The sequence below is a fragment of the Zea mays genome, chromosome 1 (genome assembly GCF_902167145.1).
Source record: "Zea mays cultivar B73 chromosome 1, Zm-B73-REFERENCE-NAM-5.0, whole genome shotgun sequence".
Taxonomy (NCBI): domain Eukaryota; kingdom Viridiplantae; phylum Streptophyta; class Magnoliopsida; order Poales; family Poaceae; genus Zea; species Zea mays.
In genome coordinates, this window is record NC_050096.1 from 169,116,591 (window position 1) to 169,142,421 (window position 25,831).

The following is a 25,831-nucleotide window of genomic DNA, read 5'->3' on the forward strand; positions in this document are numbered from 1 at the left end:
TAAATATATTTAGCCCATTTTGAGTGAGAGTGTTGGTGTAAATAGTTCAATGTAAAATGACCTCCTTGTATAATGGAGTAATATACTTTGTGGGTGTTGGAGCCCGAGAGGGAACAACACAATACACCAAACAACACTTTTCTAGCATGATCACATTATAGTAGCTTGTGTTTTGTCTCTACCTTGGATTAGCATGTTATGTTTGTGCTGTTGGTAGCATATTTCTTAATCGTTGTATGTTGGATAATGAAAATATTTACATGCAGTGGCTGAAATTATATATTCTCTTTTCTAAAAAGCATATGATTGGGCAGGACGTCACCAATTCATTGAATTTTTGGATGCCGCCACAGCACGGTAACACTTGAACAAAAATGCGGCCCTTGTTCGACACATTCTGGAACAAAACTTTGACAATATATATAAAATTAAACCAAACCGCGTATTTCTTTTTGTACATCTATGAGCCGCAGAGGACAGATTCTATGTACACTGTATGTACGGACACTAAAAAAAACCAATGTCAGATTGTCTATGTAAGCTTCCGTTGGTAACTAATCCCATCAGTGACAATGGAGGAAACCAGACAGAAATCCAGTAGTAGATTATACAAGAAGACGGCTTCTGACCAGATGGCCTGCTCGCTACGAGACAGGACCAACAAGCTTCTCAGCTATGTATGCCTTCATGTCCCTACAAAGACCACGCTCGTGGGTGGATCAAGCAAAGCAATGCAGACGCGTTTCAAGAGAGAAATTGCTGAATGAGCCGTGGTTTTACCTGCATCTGGGAACCGGACAGTCCACGTCGTCGTCGCAATCTCTTGAGTGGCAGAGCACAAGTTTCCACATGAAGAGACACATAGTGCAACCAGTCCGGTTGCGGACACGGGTACCACATTGTACACCATGGAAGAACAGTTTCTTCAGGGTTAAGCAAACCGGACTAGCGCAGTTACGTGGATCGCAGCACCTCGATGCATGCACAAGGCCGTCAACGTAATCCTGCTTTGGGAACATGCGCAAGAAAACATAAGAACGCAGGGTTATCAATTTATCATGTTGCTAATTTAAAAAGGGGTACCTGTTGAGTGTGCTGCTGCGAGGTTTCTCTAGTGTGAACCTGCCTCAATTCATGGCTATGCAAACTTATTGGACCGTCTTGTTTATAGCATCGATCACAAAAGGTGCAGCCCATGCACTCTAGGCACCGCCACACCAAGCATTGATCCACACCACGGTGGCAAGCGGAGCAGGTCGAACTGTGTAGATAATACAGAATCATCATCGTAGAGTGCTTTGCCCGCCGGAGCGTATCGAACTGGAACTGGTTGTCTTGGCAATGCTTCAAGAAATCCACCCTGCTGTCAAAATACTTGCTTTCCATTGTCGGATCTCCATCGTCAGTCTCCGGAGGAAGAGGTTCTACCTCCATCTGTCGGAAAGTTAGCCACTATGGTTAGTAGTATATTTGATCCATCATGCATCTGTTGAATATAAGCAAGTTGTCAACTTATTTGACTAACAAAAATCAAGCCAAGAAATGAAATTTTCCTACATACACTTTGAAATGCATGTGCATGGTTCTGTTTTCTGGTGGCTGGATGCCTGTACTTTTGTGCCGTATTCTGCTCCTCCGCATGGCACCTATGAAAACCAACGCATTCAATAATCAGAATAGTTGCTGATGTATTGATCAAGGTTAACTAACTACCGGCTTTTAATTGGCAAATGAATGCAAGAAGCTGGAAGTTGACGAGGTTAACTAAGTACACAAACTCTTTTTTTTTTACAACAGGTATTTCTACTGATGTCCTGTTTTAAACAATCGTGATGCCATCTTATATAGCCATCAAAGTTTTAGACAACTTTCTGAGCAGAGTAAAGAAAAGAGAGAACTGTGATCAGAAGAAATCCTTACTTAGCACAAAGATGGAAATTTTTACAGCTAGTGCAAACCCAACTTTTGCCAGATACGATAGGCTGGTGACAGTGCTTGCACAACTGTTGCAGACAAAGCATAATGAAATCTTCATCCATGTTGCGCATCCTTTCGCCAAGCTGGCAACATTGAAAAATAAGACGATCGTTTTCGCACGAAATGCTGGAAGGCAAGATAAAAAAAAAATAAAATAAAACGATCTAACCTTGTGCACAAGAAAAATATCCTTAGGGTTTCCTTTTCTGTCGTAGCGTTTGGCAACACGCAAGAGCCTTCCTACCTGTGCCTTTTTTTTCTGTTTAGTGTTATCGTCTTTCTCAAGGAGCCTCTCTGCTTCTCCAGGCCAGAAATCGTTTTCGCAATATGGCAAGCATGCTGCTGAAAAATTGGCCTTGCACTCATTTTTAGGCTGAAGGAAGAAGTCAGAGAGTGTATTACGCTCCACAACAATGCCCTCCTTAACAGCCTTCTTGATCAAGTTATGGTACCTGAAATTATAAACAAAAACTGACATATTAAGGCCCGTATAGAACAATATTAGTTTTAATTCATCAATGTCATGTTTGAAAGACAGACCAGCTTCGAAGCTTGTCAGACTTGGGCATCTTTTGTACTTTTGGATGACAATATAGAACATAATCATCACGCTTCCTAGATGGGCAAGCCCACAGTGGCGGACCCAGAAATTAGCCAAGGCCCGGGCCGAAGCTACTATAAACTCTAACAGTAAGCTAGTAACATATAAAAAAAATGTACGGCAAAACAACGTTATCATAGATGTTAAAGATGAAATACAACTCTAATTAAAGTCTTAAAAGCTAAAAGGGATTAAACACTTGAGAAGTCTTCTACCTGCGTATGGGCGGAGCTGCGTAGGAGACGGCGCGGCGGACTAGGTTGGGCATCTGCGTGGGCGCCGCCGACTCGCCGAGAGGCGCCAAGTCGCCATGGCGGCGCGGCGGACTGGGCTGCTGGCCACTGCTGGGCGGCGCGGCGAACTGGGTCGGGGTGGCGCGGTGGTCTACGAGAGCCGCCCAGGCGCCAGAGGCCGATAGGGCGCGAGCCGCGAGCGCGACGGCAGGCGGCACCGCGGCAGCCGACAGCAGATGCAGAGGCGGCGGCGCGGCGGACTGGGCTGCTGGCCACTGCTGGGCGGCGCGGCGAACTAGGTCAGGGTGGCGCGGCAGTCTGCGAGAGCCACCCAGGCGCCAGAGGCCGAGAGGGCGCGAGCTGCGAGCGCGACGGCAGGCGGCACCCGACAGCAGATGCAGAGGCGGCGGCGCGGCGATTCCACGGCTAGGTTCACGTTCACGACTTCACGAGCTGGGCTATGCCTGTGATCCTGTGCCGGCTCACGGCTCTTCTAAGAAAATATTGGGCCTGCGCCCCGGGCCGTGGCCCAGGCGGCCATAGGCCTGGGTCCGCCCCTGCAAGCCCATATGGAACAGCTTACAAATCCTCGTTTCTTGCAGTAGTCCAGATAGCCAATCTACAATAAGCATTGGAACAATTACATTCTAGAAACATAAACTCATTTGCGCAAGCAAAGACAAAATATGTTTCACGATTTAGAATTCTCATACCAAAATTTCATGATACACAAAGGTGCGGAGAGCTTCTCCACTTGAAGATTTTATTTCAGGCCGCAAATATTTGACAGAATCGATATATGCAAGATAAACATGTCTTTGATTTGGTGATGGGCAATCTGAACCATACTCTTGTACATACATCGCGAACAGGCAAACATCCACACCGTCAATCTTCTGAAACAAGAGAATGGCCTGTATAAAACACAGAAATTAGTACAAGATAGCTATAGTTATCTACTCGGCAGCGAAATATGGGATATATTGGTCAACCGTTTAACCATCACGTACCTTCGATCTGTATGGAAATTCCCCAGGATACTTTTCTTGTTTAAATAAGTCACGAAAACGTGGTTGGACTTGTACTAATCTGTCAACTGAAGAAACTACTCTAACTGTAAGACCTTTCACGCCTGGTACCTAAAATTGGAGCAGAGATGACAAAAGTCAAATAAACCTTCTGTGGAGTTGACATCAGTTTGCAATGCAGTTCCTTCCGATAGACAAGCAAATAAAATTATAACCAACATAGACAGTCTGATTATTCTGAGAATATGTGTATAATCTTGTTCAGATAAGCATTAATTATCACAACATTTTTTTCCAAAATTCTAATCTTCCCAGGTTTGGATACGATAGTAACAAGACCTGGATAGCTACATGAATTCAGTGGGTTAATAACTGCATGGGCTTGTGTGTGTTGACCATCCTTTCTTGGCATCCAAAGGAATGCAATGCAAGCAAAACAGTCTCAACAATACTAACAGTCAAAAAGGAAAAAATGTGTAAAGCAGCCTATTTGTTATGCATAATAAACTTAATAGAATCCTGATGGATCATCAAGCCAATTAAATGTTCATCAACAATGCCATAACAAGATCTAAATTAACAACAAAACTGTGTGATTATATAAAGGAACAAAAATGAAATGGATTTTGAGTGCAGACTCATTTTCAGTACTTTTTACTTGAATCAACATTGAACATTATAGTAAAAGGATTAACACTTTTTTGTGATCAAGAAGAGAACAAAAGGCCCAGTAGAACGCTAAAGGATATAATAAATAGGAATAAGATTTATACATGGACTTAACATGATTAGAGACTCACTAGAAGCAGGTATGAATGAGCCTTAATAATTTCTTATGTCATTAGTGTGTATGATAAATACCTCTTCAGCAACTTTTCCAGAGGCGCTCGCTCTGTGTTGTCTGTCCTGCTTAAGCCTCTCTGAAAGTCTTTGCTCAATATGATCACTTAGCTTAGTTCTTGGTAACTCATGTGCCCCAAGAACAGTGGATGGCTCGAGTGCCTGAATATCTCCGCTATCCTTTTCACTCAAAAAACATTTTGCGCAAGTATACTCAGCCTTTGCCCCTTCACACTTTCTGTTAAAAAGAGCACAGATTTCATGCTGCCAAGCTTTGCACTTGTTGCACTGGACCCACTGAAAAATGCAAACAAACAAAAGATGAGAATTTAATAGAGACATAAGAATAACTAGACATATGAAAAGAACATTACCCATTCAGCCTCAGCATCTGTTTCTGCATAATTAAATTTCTTCTGGTATTTAGCTTTTAAACTGCTAAGATGGTGGCATTTGCAACATATAGAAGTTTCCTCACTTCCATTTTCAACTTCGACATAATAGCACCCTGCAGAATTTATTATTTTGAAACAGAGAGCACAAAATCGTGGAGGAGGTTCAAAAAGAAGCATCTCCATTCCACACAAACTGCATGTATTCTGATCAGGCAATCCATCAATTGATGGAAATTCTTGAGATGTCTCCTTGCTCTGGAAAAAAAAGGAAATTATGTTCAAATACTAAACGATACATCTGGTCCAATCTGAGTGGAAGAAAATTTATATTCGTAACCATGGATAAATCATCCGCAAGATTCTGATTTGATCTTGTAGCATCAATGTACTATGCCGCCAAGCAATTAGACAGATATATAATAGCTATGAGTATGATTAAACAGTTATATAATTGTTATAATGTTTATGTACTAGACCCTATCTAGGCCTTATGTTAACTGGCACGTTAGGGTTCCCCATATTTGTACCCTTTGGCCGTAGCTAGGGTTTCATACACTATTCTATCCAACATGGTATCAGAGCCTTAGTATTTTTTTTCTTTTTCCTCCCTACAGTCGCCGCCACCACCATGGCTAGCCGGCCGCCGCCCCTTCCCTCCTCCGGTGAGCCCATCCCCCTCTCCCTCTCTCCAACCGGGCGGCGCTGGCCGCGCCCCCTCCCTCTGCGCGTGCCCCTACAGCCGCAGGCGCGCTGCCGGGGTTTGTCCTCATGGCCGTCGACCCCGTGCCGCCGTCGTCTTCGACCGGATCCGGCCCCGTCGGCGCCTGGACCGCGTCGACCGCGCCTCCAACGCCCGCGACGCGTTGGGTCCGGACGGCTTCGACCTCGCTGGCGCCCAACCCGCATCGATTGCGTCGACCGCGCCGCTGGGTCCGGCTGGCTCCGGCCTCGCTGGCGCCCGACCTGCGTCGGCCACTCTTCCTCTGCCCGCGTCCCAGGCGGCCGTGTCTGACCCCGACGGTGCTCAGCCTGCCCCTGGTGGCTCCCTCCCTGACCCCATGCCGTTGGCACCGGGTTTTTCCCATGGCTCGCTCAACATGACCCCACCTATGACGGTTGGGGCCCACATGCATGACTGCCCACTGCCGACGACTGTCTACAGCCAGTCGTCTGCCCTCACCTTTTCATTGCGCGCCCCTTCGGATGACGTTGTAGCCATCTTCACTGCCACCCGGGCCACCGTTGCGGCGGCTCGCTAGCGGGCCCAGGACGCCGCCCGTGCTCTTGAGCAGGAGCAGGCGGTTGTCGACACCATTGAGCGCCAGTACGCCGAGACCTACCGTCGTCTCGCTGGCAAGGGCGTGTCGGATGGCTCCCCGACGTCCGCTTCGTCACAGCACCGACACATTCGAGCCCACGAACTCCCTAGCCTCGACTCTTCGCGCCTCTCTTCACGCCTAGGCGGCGGCCTTAATAGCATCCAGGCAACCGTCACCGACGTTCTCGCGCCGGACTCCACTTAGTACCCTTGGTGGCACGACCAAGTCCTGCAGACCCTACGCCGCTACGCCCTCGTCGACCACGTCCTCTCCACGGTCGATGAACTGACGGAGGATTGGCTCCTGATGGATGAGGTGGTGCTTTCTTGAATCCATGGTGTTGGAACACAAATTGACCATGCGGATGGTCCGGCCCCAAGGCCGGACGGTCCACACTGGTGGCGCGGACAGTCCGCGCGCGCTGAGTCAGTTTGGGTTCTGAGTTCAGCCCCCCTCCTCTATAAATATAGAGGAATACGGCCGATTCAACATCAACAATCGAATCAATACTCAGTTTATCTCTCGTTTTACTTTAGGCATTAGGAGTAGTTCTAGTTTAGCCCTAGATTAGTCTTCCTCAACCCCAAATCCTTCGCTTCTCTTCGGCTCTACGTCGATTAGAGGTGTCTAGGGTGACCTGCCGACCCTAGACAACACCTAGGATCTCTCCTCCCAGATGGGGTCCCACCCGGAAGCGAGATCCAGGCGCTGTCGGCGAACTCCGCCACCCCTGCGTATGCGCGGACCGTCCGGCCCGTCAGGCAGAAAACCCGAGCCCTGCACCAGGTCACGGACCGTCCGGTCCCTGGCCACGGACCGTCCGCGCCTGCGCAGAGAGAACCACCGTCGGTACTCAACACAGTGATTGGCGCCCGGATCGGCGCCAACACACTTTTTGGTGACTCCGCTGGGGAGATCACATAAAGACCTATCAGATCAGCCCTCAATGGCCAGTTCGAGGGATAACTCTGACATCTCTCCCAGCAATATCATAGAGCCAACTTGGGAAACCTTGCCGGCTGATGAACAGCTCTAGTTCGAGGAGCATAAGAGCAGCTGATCCAAGAAGAAAAGATAAAGTTCCTGGCCAACTTCAAGGTGGACAGGAACAATAAGGTCGTTCAGCAACGGGCGACTGATCTGGCTTCGCTCCGACTCACAACGGATGCCCGCAATGTAAGTAACACCAGCGAGCTCCAATCTCTAAAAGCTTACATAGATGAACAGCGAGAGCAAATGCAACATATCGTGGGGGGTATACAAAAGGATTATAAAAGGCTAGTGCGTGCGTTTGAAAAATCTAACATTGCAAAATTTCCTTCGCACGAGGTTGAGTTAGGGGAAAACACGCGTGATTCATCGTCTATAGGTTGTCACGACCAGTCACAACCCCTTTATGGGATGCCGATAGATACGTACCCTGGGCAACCACAGCCTCCTATGCACATCGGTGATAAATTCGCCGATTTGTGTATGTCCGGACCGTCCGCATATGAGCGCGGACCGTCCGGACCAGCGGCGGCCAGTCCCATTTTTGATGAGTTACCGAGACATGAGCCCGAGCCACCACGTAGTACGCAAACCCTAAACTACCCAGTCGGACCGTCCGCATACAGCGACGGACGATCCGTATACAACAACAGACGGTCCGGCCACATGCCCGAACAGTCCACGCATGCCGCCGGACCATCCGCGTATCCAACCAGACGGTCTAGCGCAGATATTTTTAAGGAGGATTGTTACCTGAATCCTCATCCGTCCCAGCAAAACTTCCCATCATATCCTACGGCACCCCAGCACCATAATACAGCATTCCAGACACATGGGGGTGGGCATTTTTCGACCCATAGAAGGCCGGAAAGAGACGGCCGGTCCTATGAACCACATAGGGCAAATATTAATACGCCATAAAACTCAAACCAATGGGGGGAAGACAACATGCCAGTATCTAAACAACCTTAGACAAAAGAGCCGGTGGTCTCCCACCGGCCGCTATTGATATAGTAAGGAAAGAGATAGCCGAGGCGTTTCGAGATAAGCTCAGAGTAAGCATGGTCCCTGTGGGACAGTCATATCGGATACCTTACGACAGCCGATTTGACCATCACCCATACCCACAGGGAACCAGGATACCTGAATTCGCAAAATTTTCGGGTGACCAAGGAAAGAGCACACGCGAACACATAGGTCAATTTTTAGCGCAATTAGGAGAATTGGCCGACACAGAGACATTCCGTGTGCGTTTATTTTCATTATCTTTAACAGGAACCGCATTCGCATGGTATGCCACATTACCTCCTAATTCTATTTTGTCATGGAGGGTTTACAACGAAAATTCCATGATCACTTCTTTTTCGATGATTATGAGCTAGATTTGGTAGACTTAGTGGCCCTGCGACAAGGGAAAGACGAATCGGTTAATAATTACATCCGGAGATTCTAGGATATAAGAAACCGATGTTTTCAAATTCATTTGGCAGAAAAACAGCTAGCGGAATTAGCCTCTAATGGATTGCAGTATTATTTAAAAGAAAGATTAGAAGACATCCAGTTTTCACGCTAGCACAATTATATCAGAGAGCTTTGGCTTATGAAAGCCAAAGCAAAGAAACTGCTAAAATGATTCGTCACAACGTCCATATAGTAGAGTGTGACCAAAGTAGCTCGGACGACGAATCAAAAGAAGTATATGCGGCTGAAATGGTTTGGCCAAAGCAGGTCAAATCTTTGGCTTGTTTCTCCTTACAGCCGGTTCAAAAGAAAAGGCAAGAGGAGGTTAAGTTTACATTTAATGTTGGCAAATGTGACAAGATATTCGATGAATTGCTCAAAAATGGCAACATTAAGATAAATCATACTGTTCCACCCGCCGATGAACTAAAACGTCGCGCATATTACAAGTGGCACAACTCCTTTTCCCATGCCACTAATGATTATAATGTATTTCGACGATATATCCAATTGGTCATTAACGAGGGACGATTGAAATTTCAGGAAATGCAGGTGGATACAGAGCCCTTCCCAATGAACGTGATCGACTTCGAGGGCAAAAAGGTCCTAATCTGGCCTAGCATGGCCGATAAGGGCAAAGGCAAAGAAGTCATCATCGACGACGCAAGGAAGACCGATGAAAATAATAAAATTTCTTGCAGGAAAGTAGTGGCCGAGAAGACTTCTGATGGAGGGGGAGACTCTGAAAATTACCATCACTACCTCCAACACTCGGGGCAGGCGCATGTAGGAAACCAGGCGCTAGCACCTGTTCTACGCATTGCAGACGGTCCGACGCACAGACGCGGACGGTCTGGAACACCGCCAGACAGTCTGGATCATTCCAGCGGACGATCCGGCAACGCCCATGAACCACGACGACCACGCACCTTCAAACCACGACGACCGAAAATAGGTACGTGGAAAACTAACACATTCAAGGCAGCTAGGCGACTGGTCAGATCTGGCCCAACCTTCGATCAATTATTATCTAAATATGTAAAAAAGAAGGCCGGCCCAAGTAACCGACCAGCAAAGTGACCTCACTCACCCACTCAAGAGCGACAGCAGATAACACTGATTGGACCACCTCACCAATTGGAAAAGACGGAGGGTCATACTGTCCAGTTAAGACCTAACATGCCTGCATGGACACCTCCACTCCCATATCTACCTATGCCATATCAATATACATACATACCACCACCACATGCCCCGAATTAAATGTGAAGCATGCCACAATACCCCGCTTGGGGGGCACCCTAAACATCTGTATTCAACTGGTTGGCACCTGCAGTACAAGACCGATTGAGCGCCACTCAATCCAGTCACCAGGCACAAGCCCAGCAAGATTGCTGGACCACTCGGCCACAAAGGCCGACCAACCCGGCAGGGGGCATATACCTACAGCAACCAAGAGAATGATAAAAAGGGACATCATCAAAATAGGTACTATAGATGTCGTTATACAGGGAAATAATGAAGGGTCGATAATTTTTGGTAAATCGGCCAGTACAAGCAAAGAAGGAGACACGACTGCCATCAAAATAGCTGATCCAAAATACTCCATGCCTCGATGGTGCCCATTGGGACTACACAGTCTCAAAAGCAAAAATTGCAACGCTTAAGAGCAAAGGAGAGCAAGGAAAAGGAAGTAGAAAAAATATTTAATAACACACATCCGCAGTACCCACCACCGCAAAAAAGGTGGAGGCCAAAGGCCGTTGAAATAAATCAAACGGCCATGAAGACCGAAAATGAGACAACAACTTTACAGCTTTCTGCGGTATGGCAGACAGTCCAGCTATAAAGGCCGGACCGTCCATAGATGATACGGACCGTCCGACTCTCGAGTCCGGACCATCCGCACTGCACGAGGACACCTCCAATGACGTGTCGACGCCCATGGCGGAGGACGACCCACTAGGAGAAGACCTGGTCGACTCCGAAGCTTCTCCAGAGCACCTAGGTACGAACGTAAATGTTATTACATTTTCCGCCGATTGTACTATTGTCGGCGACGATGAACCTGTCGTTCTCAGTTCGACATTGGTCCTAAAGAGGCCACCTTTACTAAACCAAAGGAATCGGTAAATCATTTAAAGACACTCTTCGTGCGCGGTCACATTGATGGGATACTGATTGCTAAAATGTTGGTAGACGGGGGCGGCCGTAAATCTAATGCCTTATTCATTATATAGAAAATTAGGTAAACAGGACGACGAACTTGTCAAGACTAACATGACCCTCAGCGGCGTTGGAACTGATAGTTCGATCAAAGCCAAGGGAGTCACGTCCGTTGAGTTAACCATCGTGAGTAAGACCCTTGTTGTTGCATTCTTCGTTGCTAATGTAGAAGGTAATTTTAGTCTAATCTTAGGGCAGAGATTGGATTCATGCTAATCAATGTGTACCTTCTACATTATATCAGATGTTATTACAATGGGTAGGCGATGATGTAGAACAAATACATGCTGATGCATCGGCCTGTATTGCCATGGCCGATGCCCCTGTACTTTGGACCTATGAGACTGCTATGTGTCTCACAGGAGTAGACTTTTCTAATTATCAGTTTATAAGTATAGATAAAAAAGGTTTCATTCCTATAATGCTAGAGCCGATAGAGAATCGGCTAAATCCTAAATAAAGTTTAAATGATGAGTACACACATAATGAACATGTCCCTGGTCACGGATGGTCCGACCTCTAAGGCCGGACGGTCCGGTCTTTCACAGAATAGTTCAGCTTTTAAGGCCGAACAGCCACCGCAGCATAAAACCAGTGTCACGAACGGTCCGGCCCTCGAGACCGGACAATCTGCCGTCACACAGAGATCATCTAATTCCTCTGTAGGAGACATAATAGAGGAATTCAGAGATCTCGACAAATTAGGACAGGGGTTTACATCGGTCGATCCTTTAGAGGAGATCGATATAGGAGATGGTAAAACTTAAAGGCCGACATTTGTAAACAAAACCCTAAAGACCGATCCTAAAGATGAAATGATCGGTCTATTGAAAGAATATTCTGATTGCTTTACATGGAATTACACTGAGATGTCAGGATTAAGCCGAGAGATAGTAGAGCATCGGCTGCCTATTAAGTCCGGTTTCAGACCTTTTAAGCAGAAAGCTAGAACATTTCGTCCAGACCTACTACCACGAATAAAGGACGAAATTCATCGGCTGCTAGAAGCTAATTTATTAGACCTTACAGATACACAGAGTGGGTCTCCAATATTGTGCTGGTGGAGAAGAAAGAATCAAGTAGGCTCAGAGTATGCATTGATTTCGTAATTTGAATAAAGCAACTTCTAAAGATGAATATCCCATGCCCATAGCCGACACGTTGATCAATAATGCGCCAGGAAATAGAATTATTAGTTTTCTTGACAGTAATGCCGGATATAATCAGATTTTCATGGCCGAAGAAGATGCGTCTAAAACGGCCTTTATATGTCCAAGCTTCATTGGTTTATTTGAGTGGGTTGTCATTACATTTAGTCTGAAAAATGCTGGTGCTACTTATCAGAGGTCTATGAATTTGATCTTTTACGAGCTGTTGAATAACACTGTGGAAGTCTACATTGATGATATTGTAGTCAAATCGGCTGAGTATAGTTCTCATATAGCTGATTTACGCAAAGCCTTTAATAAAATGCGTCGGTATGGTCTAAAAATGAACCCACATAAATGTGCTTTTGGAGTGTCGGCTGGTAAGTTCTTAGGATTCATCATTCATGAACATGGTATAGAGATAGACCCTGACCGAATTAAATCCATTCGGAATGTGGGATCTCTGACCTGTAAGCTTGAAGTGCAGAAGTTACTTGGCAAGATAAATTATTTACGGAGGTTTATTTCTAATCTAGCCGGGAAGATTGATGCCTTCACTCCTAACCTTCGACTTAAAAATGATGCCGAATTCACCTGTGGGCAGAACAGCAGGAAGTGTTTGATCTCATCAGAAAGTATTTGTCTTCGGCTCTCGTGTTAAAAGTGTCGCAGGTAGGAGTACCGTTCAGATTATACATTGCAGCTGAAGATAAGGTTATTGGAGTTGTTCTGATGCAAGAGACCGAAGGAAAGGAGCATGTGGTAACCTACTTAAGTCGGAGGCTGGTTGATGCTGAAACGAGGTACACTTTTATTGAGAAGTTATGCTTATGTCTGTTTTATGCATGCACCAAGTGTAGATGTTATTTACTGTCTAGTCATTGCACCGTTGCCGGTCAAACCGATGTGATCAAATACATGTTGCAAAACCCGATTATGAGTGATAGAATTGGTAAATGGGCTTATGCACTCATAGAATATGACTTGGCCTATGAACCATTGAAATCTATGAAATGCTAGGTCGTAGCAGATTTTATTATATAAAATCGGATTGATGATACTCATAAACTAGACATATCATACCTCACTGTTACTCCCTGGACTTTATATTTTGATGGATCGGTTTGCAATGAAGGACAAGGAATTGCTATTGTGCTTGTTTCACCAAGTAATGTCTCCTTCGACTTCTCTAGCCGATTAAAAACTTATTGTACTAACAATCAAGCCGAATATGAGGCCCTTTTGTTCGGTTTGGAACTTTTAAATTGTATGGGAGTAAAACATGTGAAGGCATTTGGTGATTCTCAGCTAGTTGTCCAACAGGTATTAGAAGAGTATCAATGTTTTGATGGTATTTTAAATGGTTACCTTGAAAAATGTTGGGGCATAATTTATTCTTTTGACGAATTCAGCATTTGGCACATCTCTAGAGTTAATAACCATAGAGCTAACAATTTGGCACAAGATGCATCAGGTTATCGGATAAAGCGAGGGAAATTTCACAACACCGAAAATCTGATAACCAGTACAGGGCCAATTCCCCAGGTCGCGGACCGTCCGGGTGAAGGCTCCGGACCGTCCGGGTTGCCAGGAAAGTTCTCCTGATTGATTCGGCTGGTAATGAAGCCGATGCAAGCGATTGGAGGACACCCATAATTAATTATCTACAAAATCCCAGTATTAGGACGGATAGGAACGTTCGGCGTACAACTTTCAAGTATGTTTTAATGAGTGATGAACTCTACCGTCGAATAGTCAACGATGTCCTGCTTAAATGCTTAGGCTCAGGTGATGCTATATTAGCCATGGCCAAAGTACATGAAGGGATTTGTGGTACCCATCAATCGACTCCAAAGATGAAGTGGTTATTGCGAAGGTCTGGCTTCTATTGGCCTAACATGATAGCTGATTGTTTTAAGTATTACAAACGATGCCAAGTATGTCATAAATTCGGCGACTTACAGTTGGTCCCTGCAGTCGAATTACATCCTATCATTAAGCCTTGGCCTTTCAGAGAATGGGGATTGGACTTTATAGGAGAGATTCATCCTTCATCATCAAAAGGGCATCGGTTCGTGTTAGTTGCCACTGACTACTTTACCAAATGGACTGAAGTCGTTGCTCTGAAGAACATGACACACAGGGAGGTAATTGAGTTCATAAATGAGCATATTATTCATAGATTCGGCATTCCCCAGACTTTGACTACAGACCAGGGGACTTCTTTTATGTCAAAGGAGGTACGTGAGTTTGCTGAATTATATAGAATTAAGTTACTCAATTCATCTCCGTATTATGCTCAGGCCAATGGACAGGCCGAGTCTAGTAATAGGATATTGATTAGCCAGATAAAAAAGAAAATATCTTATCATCCTAAGCATTGGCATAGGGTTTTGTCCGAAGCTTTATGGGCTCATAGAATATCTAAACACCGTGCTACTAAAGTATCTCCGTTTGAGCTTGTCTATGGGCAGGAAGCAGTATTACCTGTAGAGATAAGTTTAAATGTTGTCAGGTTCGCCAAGCAAAATGATCTGACTGTCGGTGATTATTACAATTCAATGATGGACAATATTGATGAAGTGACCGACAAGAGAGTGACGGCCTTAGGAGAAATAGAAAAGGACAAGATTATGGTCGCCAAAGCTTACAATAAGAAGGTCAAGGCTAAATCGTTCCAGGTAGGGGACCTGATATGGAAGACTATCCTGTCTCTAAGGAGCAAAGACCGGAAGTTTGGGAAGTGGTAGCCAAGATGGGAAGGCCCTTACAGAGTCACGCAGGTGATGTCTGGTAACGCCTACTTATTGCAAACATTACAAGGCAAAGCCTTGCCTAAGGCGTTAAACGGCCGTTTTCTTAAGCAGTACCATCCTAATATGTGGCAAGTTGTCTAAGAAAAGCGATGTGATCACATCGAGTTAGTTGCTTTTGGTTCGCTCGGCTCCGCCAAAAGGCAGGGGCATATGTTGGAACACAAATTGACCGTGCGGACGGTCCACATTGGTGGCGCGGACGGTCCGCGCGCGCAGAGTCAGTTAGGGTTCCGAGTTTCTTGCTACAGTTGTTGGCTAGATTCACAAAATTAACTCGGGAGATTTGTTTGTAACGGGTCCAGCCCCCCTCCTCTATAAATATAGAGGAATACTACCGATTCAACATCAACAATCAAATCAATACTCAGTTTATCTCTAGTTTTACTTTAGGCATTAGGAGTAGTTCTAGTTTAGCCCTAGATTAGTCTTCCTCAACCCCAAATTCTTCGCTTCTCTTCGACTCTACGTCGATTAGAGGTGTCTAGGGTGGCCTGCCGACCCTAGACAACACCTAGGATCTCTCCTCCCCGACGTGGTCCCTCCCGGGAGCGAGATCCAGGTGCTGTCGGCGAACTCCGCCGCCTCTGCGTACGCGCGGACCGTCCGACCTATAGGCGCGGACCGTCCGACCCATCAGGCAGGAAACCCGAGCCCTATGCCAGGTCACGGACCGTCTGGCCCCTGGCCGCGGACCTTCCACGCCTATGCAGAGAGCACCACCGCCGGTTCTCAACGCAGTGATTGGCGCCCGGATCGGCACCAACACATGGCACCCTCACGGCCGAGCTTCAGGACATCGTTCGAGTGTTGGACGATACTGCTCACCGGATCTGGGGTGCCCTTGAGGCTTAGTTCCTCGGCAACCGCCAGACTCAGATTCTATACCAAAAGACTGCTTTCCGCAAGCTTGCTCAGGGCGATCTCTCTGTGGATGAGTACTGCCGTCAGATGAAGACGATGGCGGACACTCTCCACACCCTCGGGGCCCCCATCACCGATGAGAGCCTCATGCTCAACCTCCTCCGCGGCTTGAGTCCTCGCTTCGATCGCGTGGCGCCCATCCTTACCCGCAAGAAGCCATTACCTTTGCGGAGGCCAAGAATGATCTGCTTCTCGAGGAGCTTTGCCTCTCCGCCACTGCGACCACCGCTCCCGCCACGACGCTCTACAGCTTGCCTCAGGATGCCCCCTCCGACTCTGGAGGGGTTCCTCTTCACAGCACTCCGTCCCCGCCGCCCTCTGGAGCTCCACGGCAGGCTACTGGCTCCGGGGGTCATGGTCGCGACCACGATCGCAAGGGCGGCCGCGGTGGCGGTGGCACGTCGAGCGACCGGGGTGGCTCTCCGGGTGGTTCTCAGTGGCCATCCTTCTACAATCGTGGACTGGCACCATTCACATGTGGTCCGGGCCGTCCGCGGGTGCCTCGGCCCCTCGCCCCACCGCCTCTCAGCATGTCTTCTTTGTCGTTGCACCTCCGGCGACGCCCTCGGCTCCTCACCAGCCTCAACAGGGGCTTCTACCGCTCCCGGGGCCTCCAACTCAGCCAATGTGGGGGCCCTGAACTAATGGGTGGGACGTGCAGTCTCTCGCCAGCTCCTTCTCCACGATGACGCTGGCCCAGCCCACCTTGGTCTCTGATTGGGTGGCTGACTCCGACGCCTCCTACCACACCACTCCGGACGCAGGTATTCTGTCTTCCACCTCCCCCACCCCTCCCTTCCTTCTTCCATCGTTGTTGGAAACGGGTCCACCATACTCGTCATATCAGTAGGTAACGCGGTCCTTCCCGATCCTTTCCGTTTAACCAACATCCTTGTTGCCCCCAACATTAGAATCTTCTTTCTGTCCGTCAGTTCACTACTGACAACTCTTGTTCTATGGAGTTTGACCCGTTTGGTCTGTCTGTGAAGGATCTTGCCACCAGGACCCTTCTCGCTCGGTGTGACAGCCCCGGGCCCCTCTACACGCTTCGCCTGCCTGCTTCCACTACATCGACCTCTGCCCCGCATGTTCTTGCAGCAGCCTCCTCTTCTGTGACTTGGCATCGTCATCCGGGCCCCTCTACTCTCTCCAGTAGTACCTCTTTCTGGTTGTAGGGGATCTTTTGAGCACCTCTGTCATGCTTGTCAGTTAGGTCGCCATGTTAGGCTCCCATTCCCCACATCCTCTTCTAGAGCAGCAACCATTTTTTATCTGATACACTGTGATGTATGGACATCCCTTGTAATCAACATTTCTGGTTATAAGTATTATTTACTCATGCTTGATGACTTCTCGCATTATTTGTGGACTTTTCCTTTACGTCAGAAGTCGGACACTTATCCCACCCTGTCTCACTTCCTCACTTGGGTCTCCACTCAGTTCGGCCGCACCATCCGGAGTGTCCAGTGTGACAACGGGCGCGAGTTCTATAACAATGCGTCCCGTGACTTCTTCCTCTCTCGTGGCGTCCACCTCCATATGTCGTGCCCCTACACGTCTCCTCTGAACGGTAGGGCTAAGCGCATGATTCGCACGACAAACGATGGCATGCGCTCTCTGCTTTTTAAGGCTTCCCTTCCTGCTCACTAGTGGGCTGAGGCCCTCACCACTGCCACCTACCTCCTCAACCGTCTTCCCACCAAGGCGGTTGCCCACCCCACTCCTTACTTTGCTCTTTTCGGCATCCACCCCTCCTATGAGCATCTTCGTGTCTTCGGGCGCTTGCTACCCTAATCTCGCCTCCACTGCTCCTCATAAGTTAGCGCCCCGCTCCACTCGCCATGTCTTCCTCGGATACTCCCCCGACCATAAGGGGTATCGATGTCTTGACCTCACCTCCCACAGAGTCCTCATCTCTCGTCATGTCGTTTTCGACGAGTCGAATTTCCCCTTTTCCTCTTCTTCCGCTGCCTCTCTCACCGAGCTCGACGTGTTCCTCGATCTCAACTCTGTGTCCCCTACTGTCGTGCCCCCATCCCTACAGGTCCGTCTGCCACGCCGCCCCGACAGCGACACCCTCCCCCGCACAACCACGTGCGGCCTCAGCGTCCCCTGTGTCGCCTCGCACGGCCCCGCCGACGCCGCCCTCCCTCGCACAGCCACGTGCGGCCTCGACGTCCCCTCCGTCGCCATGTGCAGCCTTGGCATCTCCTCCGCCGCCTCGCGCGGCCCCAACGTCTCCCGCACAGTCCCGTGCAGCTCCAGCGCCTCCTGCACCGACGCGTACGGCCCCGTCGTCTCGCTCCATTGACCCCATCCAGACGTACCAGCGCAACGGTCGACGTGGTGCACCGGTTTGCCCTCGTGCCCAGCCCCTGGCCTATCACCCCGTCGTCGTCCACCGGGATCCTCGACACATCCACCCGATGGTCACCCAACGCGCGACAGGTGTCCTCCGGGCACCTGATCGCTTGATTCTCTCCGCAACCTCTTCTCCGGCCTTTCCACCAGTGCCAACGACTATCCGTGGTGTGCTTGCTGACCCGTAGTGGTGGCGTGCCATGGAAGAGGAGTATGAGGCTCTAGGCTAACCACACCTCGGACCTGCTGCCTCGTCCCCATGGTGCCAACGTGGTCACCGGGAAATGGATCTTCAAGCTGAAGCTGAATGCCGACAGGTCCTGGAGCCGTACAAGGCCCACTATATGCTCCGAGGCTTCACCCAGCGCCGTGGGGTCGACTACGACGGGATCTTCAGTCCGGTTGTCAAGCCTGCCATCGTACGGGCTGTTATGACTCTGGCTCTGTCCAGGGACTGGCCGATCCACCAACTTGACGTGAAGAACGCTTCCTCCATGGCACCATGCCGGAGACGGTCTATTGCACTCAGCCCGTTGGGTTTGTCGACCCCGCTCACCCCGACATGGTCTGCAAGCTCAACAAGTCCGTCTACGGCCTCAAGTAGGCCCCCCGGGCTTGGTACAGTCGCTTCGCCACCTTCTTGTGTTCACGGGGCTTCGTCGAGGCCAAGTAGGACACGTCCCTGTTCATCCTCCGTCGTGGTCCGGACACTGCATACCTCCTCCTCTACGTCGACGACATCGTGCTCACCGCCTCCTCCCCTGGGCTCCTGCGTCGCATCATCTCCTGCCTCCAGCAGGACTTTGCGATGAAGGACCTGCGGCGCTCCACCACTTCCTGGGGGTCACCGTTGAGCGCCGTCCCCAGGGCATGTTCCTTCACCAATGGCAGTACACTGTCGACCTCCTCGAGCGCGCTGGCATGGCCGAGTGCAAGCCCTGCGTGACCCCGGTGGACACGCAGGGCAAGGTCTCCGCCGCTGGCCCCCCGGTAGCCGATCCGACCGGCTACCGAAGCCTTGTCAGGGCACTGCAGTACCTCATCTTCACCAGGCCCAACATCGCCTACGCCGTCCAGCAGGTGTGCCTCCACATGCACGACCCTTGGGAGCCGCACCTCACCGCGATGAAGCGGATCCTATGGTACTTGTGTGGCACCCTCGACTTCGGGCTCCTTCTCCGCCGGTCCTCGACCACGGAGCTTCATGTCTACACTAATGTCGACTGGGCGGGCTGTCCAAACATGCGTCGGTCCACCTCGGGCTATGCCGTGTTCCTAGGGGACAGCCTTGTCTCTTGGTCGTCGAAGCGCCAGCTGGTCGTCTCCTGCTCCAGCGCCGAGGCCGAGTACCGCGCCGTGGCAAACTTCGTGGCTGAGGCGATCTGGCTGCGTCAGCTGCTCCAAGAGTTGCATAGTCCACTGGCAAATAGCACCCTGGTCTTTTGCGACAACGTCAGCGCCGTCTACCTTTCCACAAACCCCGTCCAGCACGAGCGCATGAAACATGTCAAGATCGATCTTCACTTCGTCCACGAGTGGGTCGCCTGTGGAGATGTTCGCGTACTTCACGTCCCGACCGCCTCCCAGTTCGCCGATGTCTTCACCAAGGGGCTTCCGACGACGGTGTTTGCGGAGTTTCGGTCCAGTCTCAACATCTGCAGTGGCTAGAGTTTCGACTGCGGGGGGTGTTAGAGTGTTTATGTACTAGACCCTATCTGGGCCTTATGTTAGCTGGCCCATTAGGGTTCCCCATATTTGTACCCTTTGGCTGTAGCTAGGGTTTCACACACTATTCTATCCAACAATAATAGCTATGAGTATGGTTAGACGGTCATATAATAGACATGAGCATGATTATTATTATAACTATCTAACTGTTTGGTGGTATACTATGTTGATTCTACAGGATCTAACAAAGTCACAGAAAACACGGGAGATTGAAAAGGTTATCTACTCACCAGACAAGTATTCTGGTTTGTTAGACTACTCATATGATCTCCAAGCTCCTCAGCAGTTAATCCATAAAGTATAGAAGCCCCTCTCTCTCGCCTTGAACTTAAACTGACCCCTCTTGGTGTCTGATCCCATGCAACGGTCTTTGCCTCTCTCATCTCAATGTCACCCTTTGCAAAGTATAACTTCTCTTCCATAACAGCCTTCAGGCGTTTTGCTGGACGCTTGGCAGAAGATTCATCTGAAATAGGTGAAGTTGGCTTTGATACTGTACTATTTGGTGTATGTTCAGATCTTTCAACAATTTCTCTCTCAGGGTCACAAGGATCACAATCAGACACGAAACACTGATTGGATGTGCTTAAATTTGAGTATATCTCCCTGCATGAGTTCCTAGAGTCCGAGATGCACCAATAGTTTTCTGTCATTTCCATGAATGTGTCAGGTCCACATTCTCCATTGAGATATATTTCATTGCTTTGAGTTGTCCTATTTGAGTGAACTGCCTTCTCTGCTGGGTGGCTCCATGCACCGTCTAACTCTTTCTCATATTCTCTGTATTGTTGAAACAATTGTCCTTCACCGGTAAAGAGTTTTTGCCCACTTGCTTTAGAGATATTCTCTGTATTTGGGTAAGCATCACCTGGCAAAATTTGCTCAAAACATTTTAATGATATGACCAAACCAAATTTGTGAAGTACAAATGGTCATTTCTAAATTCTAATCAAATGTGTAAGGCAACGGATGTGAGACAATTTACCTGGAAAATGGTCCTTTAAATAGCCATTTTGCAATCCAGCACTATCAATCCCACAAAGGCCTGAAATACGGTTAGGAAGTACTGAAACAGATGGAGCAACTATGGTGCTCATAAAGCTTTCAGGCGTTTCAGCTAGAGAAACATTAGCAACGGCCATGTCGGGATTCTGTGGTACATATCCTGCCAAAATATAGCCAACGAATCATGGTAAATTTAAAGGTATGTCCAGAGACAAAAGTAGAGCTCATCATCCCAACTTACTCTGCGAAGTAAACGCAGTATGTGGAGGTACGTCTCCTCCATGTGCAGGAAAATTAGTAAAACCAGGGGCAACTCTATTATGATAGGCACTTAAGTCTGTCATCTGTATCCCAGGCAGCTGCCGCAAAGATCTGAGGTAATTATTCACCCTGACTTCTACTGTGTCAAGATCCATGTAATAATACAGCTGATATAGAAAATGGGTAGATGTTAGCAAGGCATCATAAACTAGTAAGATATTTTAGTATTGAGTTACGTAACTAAGATATGAAAGATGCAACTAAAAAAAGGACAAAAGGTACAAACAATAGCTAAATTATTATTAGTCAGCAAGGGTCAAACATGTACTGTTCTTGTTAAGATATAATAGTCAAGGGTATTACGCTCGGCTGCCACAAAGACGCACTCAAGAGTCATTTGGCACCGCAGTGAGTCTGTCCTACAATGGTGGACGTCCCTAGCTACAACTTAAGATTGTAACAGGAAGAACTTGGGAAATCTCTTAATTCTAGTGAATTGGACCGTCTGGCGTGAGAGAAATGCTAGGATTTTCGACCACAAGTCCTCCACATGTCCTCAGATTCTCGCATCTATTATATCTGAGGCATCGGCTTGGATACGTGCAGGAGCCAAACAGCTGACTAATCTCCTAGCCTTTCTTTAGTTTTGTGTGTTTGAGCTTGGCTTTTCTCCTAGTCTCCTTTCAGTTTAGTCTTGTGTGTTTGTGTTTTTCGGCTTGGTCCTGCTTTTGTGGGGTGTCTTTGTATTTTAAACCTCGCTCCCTTTGGGTTCCCCTCTTTTTAATATAACGGGCAGGTCTCCTGCCGGTTCGTTTAAAAAAAGAGTCATTTGGCACATGTCAGTATAAACCCTAGACCCCTCGCGTCCCAGGGCATCAGCGAGTATAAGCCCTCTCGTTATGAATCAATACGACACAAAGTAGATCAAACACAGATTTAACGTGGAAACCTCCTCCAAAGCGAAGAGGAAAAAACCACGGGCGTCGGCCAGCAACAATCTCACTATTTTCAGGTGGTAGTAGGGAGCGATCCGCTTCGCTCGCTCCGGCCCAAGCCTCCCGGCGACGGGTGAGAGCACCTAGAGGGGGGTGAATAGGTGATCCTGTAAAATTCAAAACTAAATAGCACACACACTTGGTTATGAAATGTTAGTAAGATTAAAACCAAGTTGCTATAGCAAGAGTTCTTCACTTGATTGTTCCTTTCGAATGAGTATTGAACTTTGAAACAATAGCACAAGTGATTAAGTGAGAACTTTAGAAGAGAAACCAATCACAAAGAAAAGTGACACCAGAGACACGATGATTTTATCCCATGGTTCGGCCAAGTAGAACACTTGCCTACTTCCATGTTGTGGCGTCCCAATGGACGAGGGTTGCACTCAACCCCTTTCAAGTGATCCAATGATCCACTTGAATACCACGATTTTCTTCTTTATAGTTATTTCCCATTTGTGAGGAATCTCCATAAATTGGAGTCTTTCACCCTTACAATGTTGATCACAACAAAAAGCACAAGAGTAAGGGAGGGAAAGAAACACACGCAAGAGTCGGAGCAATCACACGCACACAAGTCAAGACGTGAGCACACAAAACACAGCACAGGGAGTTTACAACTCGAGAAGTGCTCAAATCTCAAACACGAAGATCCAGATGCGTGCTTGTGGATTCTAGGCATCTTAGGATGTTTAATGGATGCTTGGTGTAGTGCTCCATGCGCCTAGTGGTCCCTTTTATAGCCCTAAGGCCGCTAGGAGCCGTTGGTACTCCATTTGATAGGCAATTCTTACCTTCTGCCGGTTGGCGCACCGGACAGTCCGGTGCACCACCGGACATGAACAGTGTCCAATATCCTTCCTTTCCTGGCGAAGCCGACCGTTGAGCCCTCGGTCCACTTGGCACACCAGACACTGCCCGGTGCGCATCGGACAGTCCGGTGCGCCCAAGTGACTGTTGGCTCAACCACGTGTCACCCGCTGACCGTGCAGTCGACCGTTGGCGCGGGCGCTGATGGCTCACCAGACAGTCTGGTGATTTTTAGCCGCAGCGCCCTCGGCTTTTTTCTGAGAGTGACGAGTTCGTCGCCGGGTCAGCCTGGGCACCGGACAATGTCCAGTGCACACCGGACAGTTCGGTGCACCTCAAGCTGGTGCAAGTTTGGCTGAACTTAGCCAAACTTCTCAATTCCAATTTTATTTGATTTGACGAGCATCCTAGCACTTAGAGAAATATGTTAGTAACAAAAACAATTCACTAAGGCCAGAGTCATACCTTGATTCTTTGATTTACATCTCTCGACCGCTTAGCACATATTAATCACAATAACATGTGTTGGACATCTAATCACCAAAATATTTATAGAAATGGCCCAAAAGGCACATTTTCCTTTCAACGGGCCTCCGCTTCGCTCGCCAACTTGGCCGCCTTTTTCAGAATTTGGATCACAAACTCAACACTCCTAGCCTCTCACGTCTCGAGGCACCGTTTAGTATAGACCTTCACGCCCCACGCGCTCAGTGACACCTAATGGTGTGGATCCTCACAACCCCTCATGTCTTGAAGTAATGATTGGTGCTCAGGACAGACTAAGCCCCGAGCTCTTGCAGTACTTGATCACTCGGGACACTTCATAGGCCGCAGGAAGCCAAAAGTTCCTGACCACATACTTTGTCAACCGAGACCCATGCCCTCTAGTTAGGATAGTGTTGGGAAAAATGGGTCGGGTTTTTTCGACTAGCACGAGCATGGTCCAAAAATAGGAGTCTAAAGCATGGTCTGACACGAAATAATATGGGTCTAGCTAGCACGGTCCGAAGATGGACCTGGGTCGGGCCTCAAATTCTGGCCCATCGGGCCCCCGGCACAGCCTAAAATACATGGGCCGAGCTTGGGCTGGCACAGCCCAATGAAGCCCATATTGTTTAATCTCTTTATTTTAGTAGGCTAGAGTCTTTATATTATTGTAATATTTGGACTTTACGTGATCAAATAATACTAGCATTATTTAATATCTTTAATGTAGTATGTTATATATGGACTTCGTAGACATACCCTGCGGTGCCATGACTCACTTCGTGCTCCACTAGCTATATTTCTCCGATACTCTTGGTACCCTAGTGTCCTTGCTACCACAACCATAATTTCCTATATAGTTTAGGGTTTTCCTCCTGTGTTTTTCATGTACTCAATATATAGTCGCTATTGGGCCCAATACTATCATCCAATTAAGTCTCCCTTATTTGTAACATGGTATCGCCGCTCTAATTTTTAGATCCAGCCAAAATCCTAGTCCCCACTGCGCTACCCCTAGGAGGATCATCTCTACTCCCAGAAGCAGCTTTGTAGATTTATTTAGGGTGTACTTCAATTATTCAAGAGCAAGATTTTGAGACCTAATAAAAGATACTAGTGTGCTATATAATGTATATATTGTGGTTGCACGGCAGAGAATGAAAGAACACACCTGGGGAGCTGTTTCGTAGAGTATGCTGTCAATGATTCTTGAAGGGAATCGTAAAAAATATGGGCGGAAGTTACGATACCGTTCACTCTTTTTCAGGCATGCTTCACTGGGTAGAAGAAAAGAAATATCAGAATGCGCAGTGTGAAAAAGAAAACATAGGCGAAAGGAAAGAAAAGAATATAGCCACTATCTCCATTTAAACCACCTTTAGTATTCCTGAAGAAATTTCAAACCACTGGCTCATGCAGAAAAAGGTGTACAATAAAGAGTGATAAAATAAACTAGTAATCAAAATGGGAAGCATATGTATATAACTAAAAAAATTGTATCTGGGCTAGGAATTAATCAAGTAAAATTGAATAAAAACAAGTAAAATCTGCAGCTAGATGCTCATGATTACAGTGCAACATCATATGCTTGTATAGTTGTATAAGACTAATAACTATGTTGTATCAGCAAAATAGAAAGGAAAAAATGAAGAATTCAGCCTTGTCAGATGTAACAATTGAATATGAAAGCATTATAGGCGAGTAATAATTAGCAAGCATGAAGACCAGCATTCCAAGAACTAAATGCAGTGAAGTAGGTAGCTGGATGAACTGCTAGCATGTATCAGCAGTGACATGATTTCTTGCTCACAACAGGCGCGCAGCCGCATATATATACTAACAACAACAGCAACAACAAATTTGCAAGTCGAGACTAGTATCCATATATATATGCTGCGCTGAGTCGCTGACTTCCAAACTTACATTTTATTCATGATGAGGCGGCGAACCGGAGATGTATTCTGGTCCATGTTATCCAGCTGAAGCATTGCAAGGTCCTCCGCCGATGGTGTATCGGCCGTAACTTTCCCTTGCAGGTTTTGAGTCACCATGTCTGTGGCGTTCACCTGAAATGCAGAGATTTACTGCCAAGTCTCATCAAGAGCTCGATGAGCAGCTGCAGAGCACAGCGGCACACAGATCAGTAGACTGTGCTAACGCAAAGCGAAGCATCACAAAAGTAAGTCGTATATATATGCTAGCTAGAAACAGAAAGTGCAGCGCCACTGCG

The 25,831-nt window shown here is 47.7% G+C and overlaps 1 protein-coding gene and 1 pseudogene across 2 annotated transcripts; both read right to left on the minus strand.

The window, feature by feature from the left end:
• Window positions 1-400: 400 nt before the first annotated feature.
• On the minus strand, window positions 401-2,632 carry LOC109943456 (uncharacterized). The gene is made up of 7 exons (XM_020546511.1): window positions 2,518-2,632; window positions 2,147-2,429; window positions 1,921-2,060; window positions 1,562-1,646; window positions 1,084-1,434; window positions 781-1,004; window positions 401-693 (listed from the first exon to the last, which is right to left on the minus strand). Exons 1-7 carry the CDS (start codon window positions 2,544-2,546, stop codon window positions 645-647), a joined length of 1,161 nt encoding a protein of 386 aa, XP_020402100.1. The 5' UTR covers window positions 2,547-2,632; the 3' UTR covers window positions 401-644.
• Window positions 2,633-3,263: 631 nt separating this feature from the next.
• LOC103640516 (histone acetyltransferase pseudogene) lies at window positions 3,264-25,668 on the minus strand (annotated as a pseudogene). The gene is made up of 10 exons (NR_165315.1): window positions 25,525-25,668; window positions 24,773-24,878; window positions 21,291-21,477; window positions 21,030-21,209; window positions 20,275-20,912; window positions 5,054-5,329; window positions 4,701-4,976; window positions 3,822-3,950; window positions 3,525-3,725; window positions 3,264-3,430 (listed from the first exon to the last, which is right to left on the minus strand). The product of NR_165315.1 is annotated as a histone acetyltransferase pseudogene (transcript).
• Window positions 25,669-25,831: the final 163 nt, after the last annotated feature.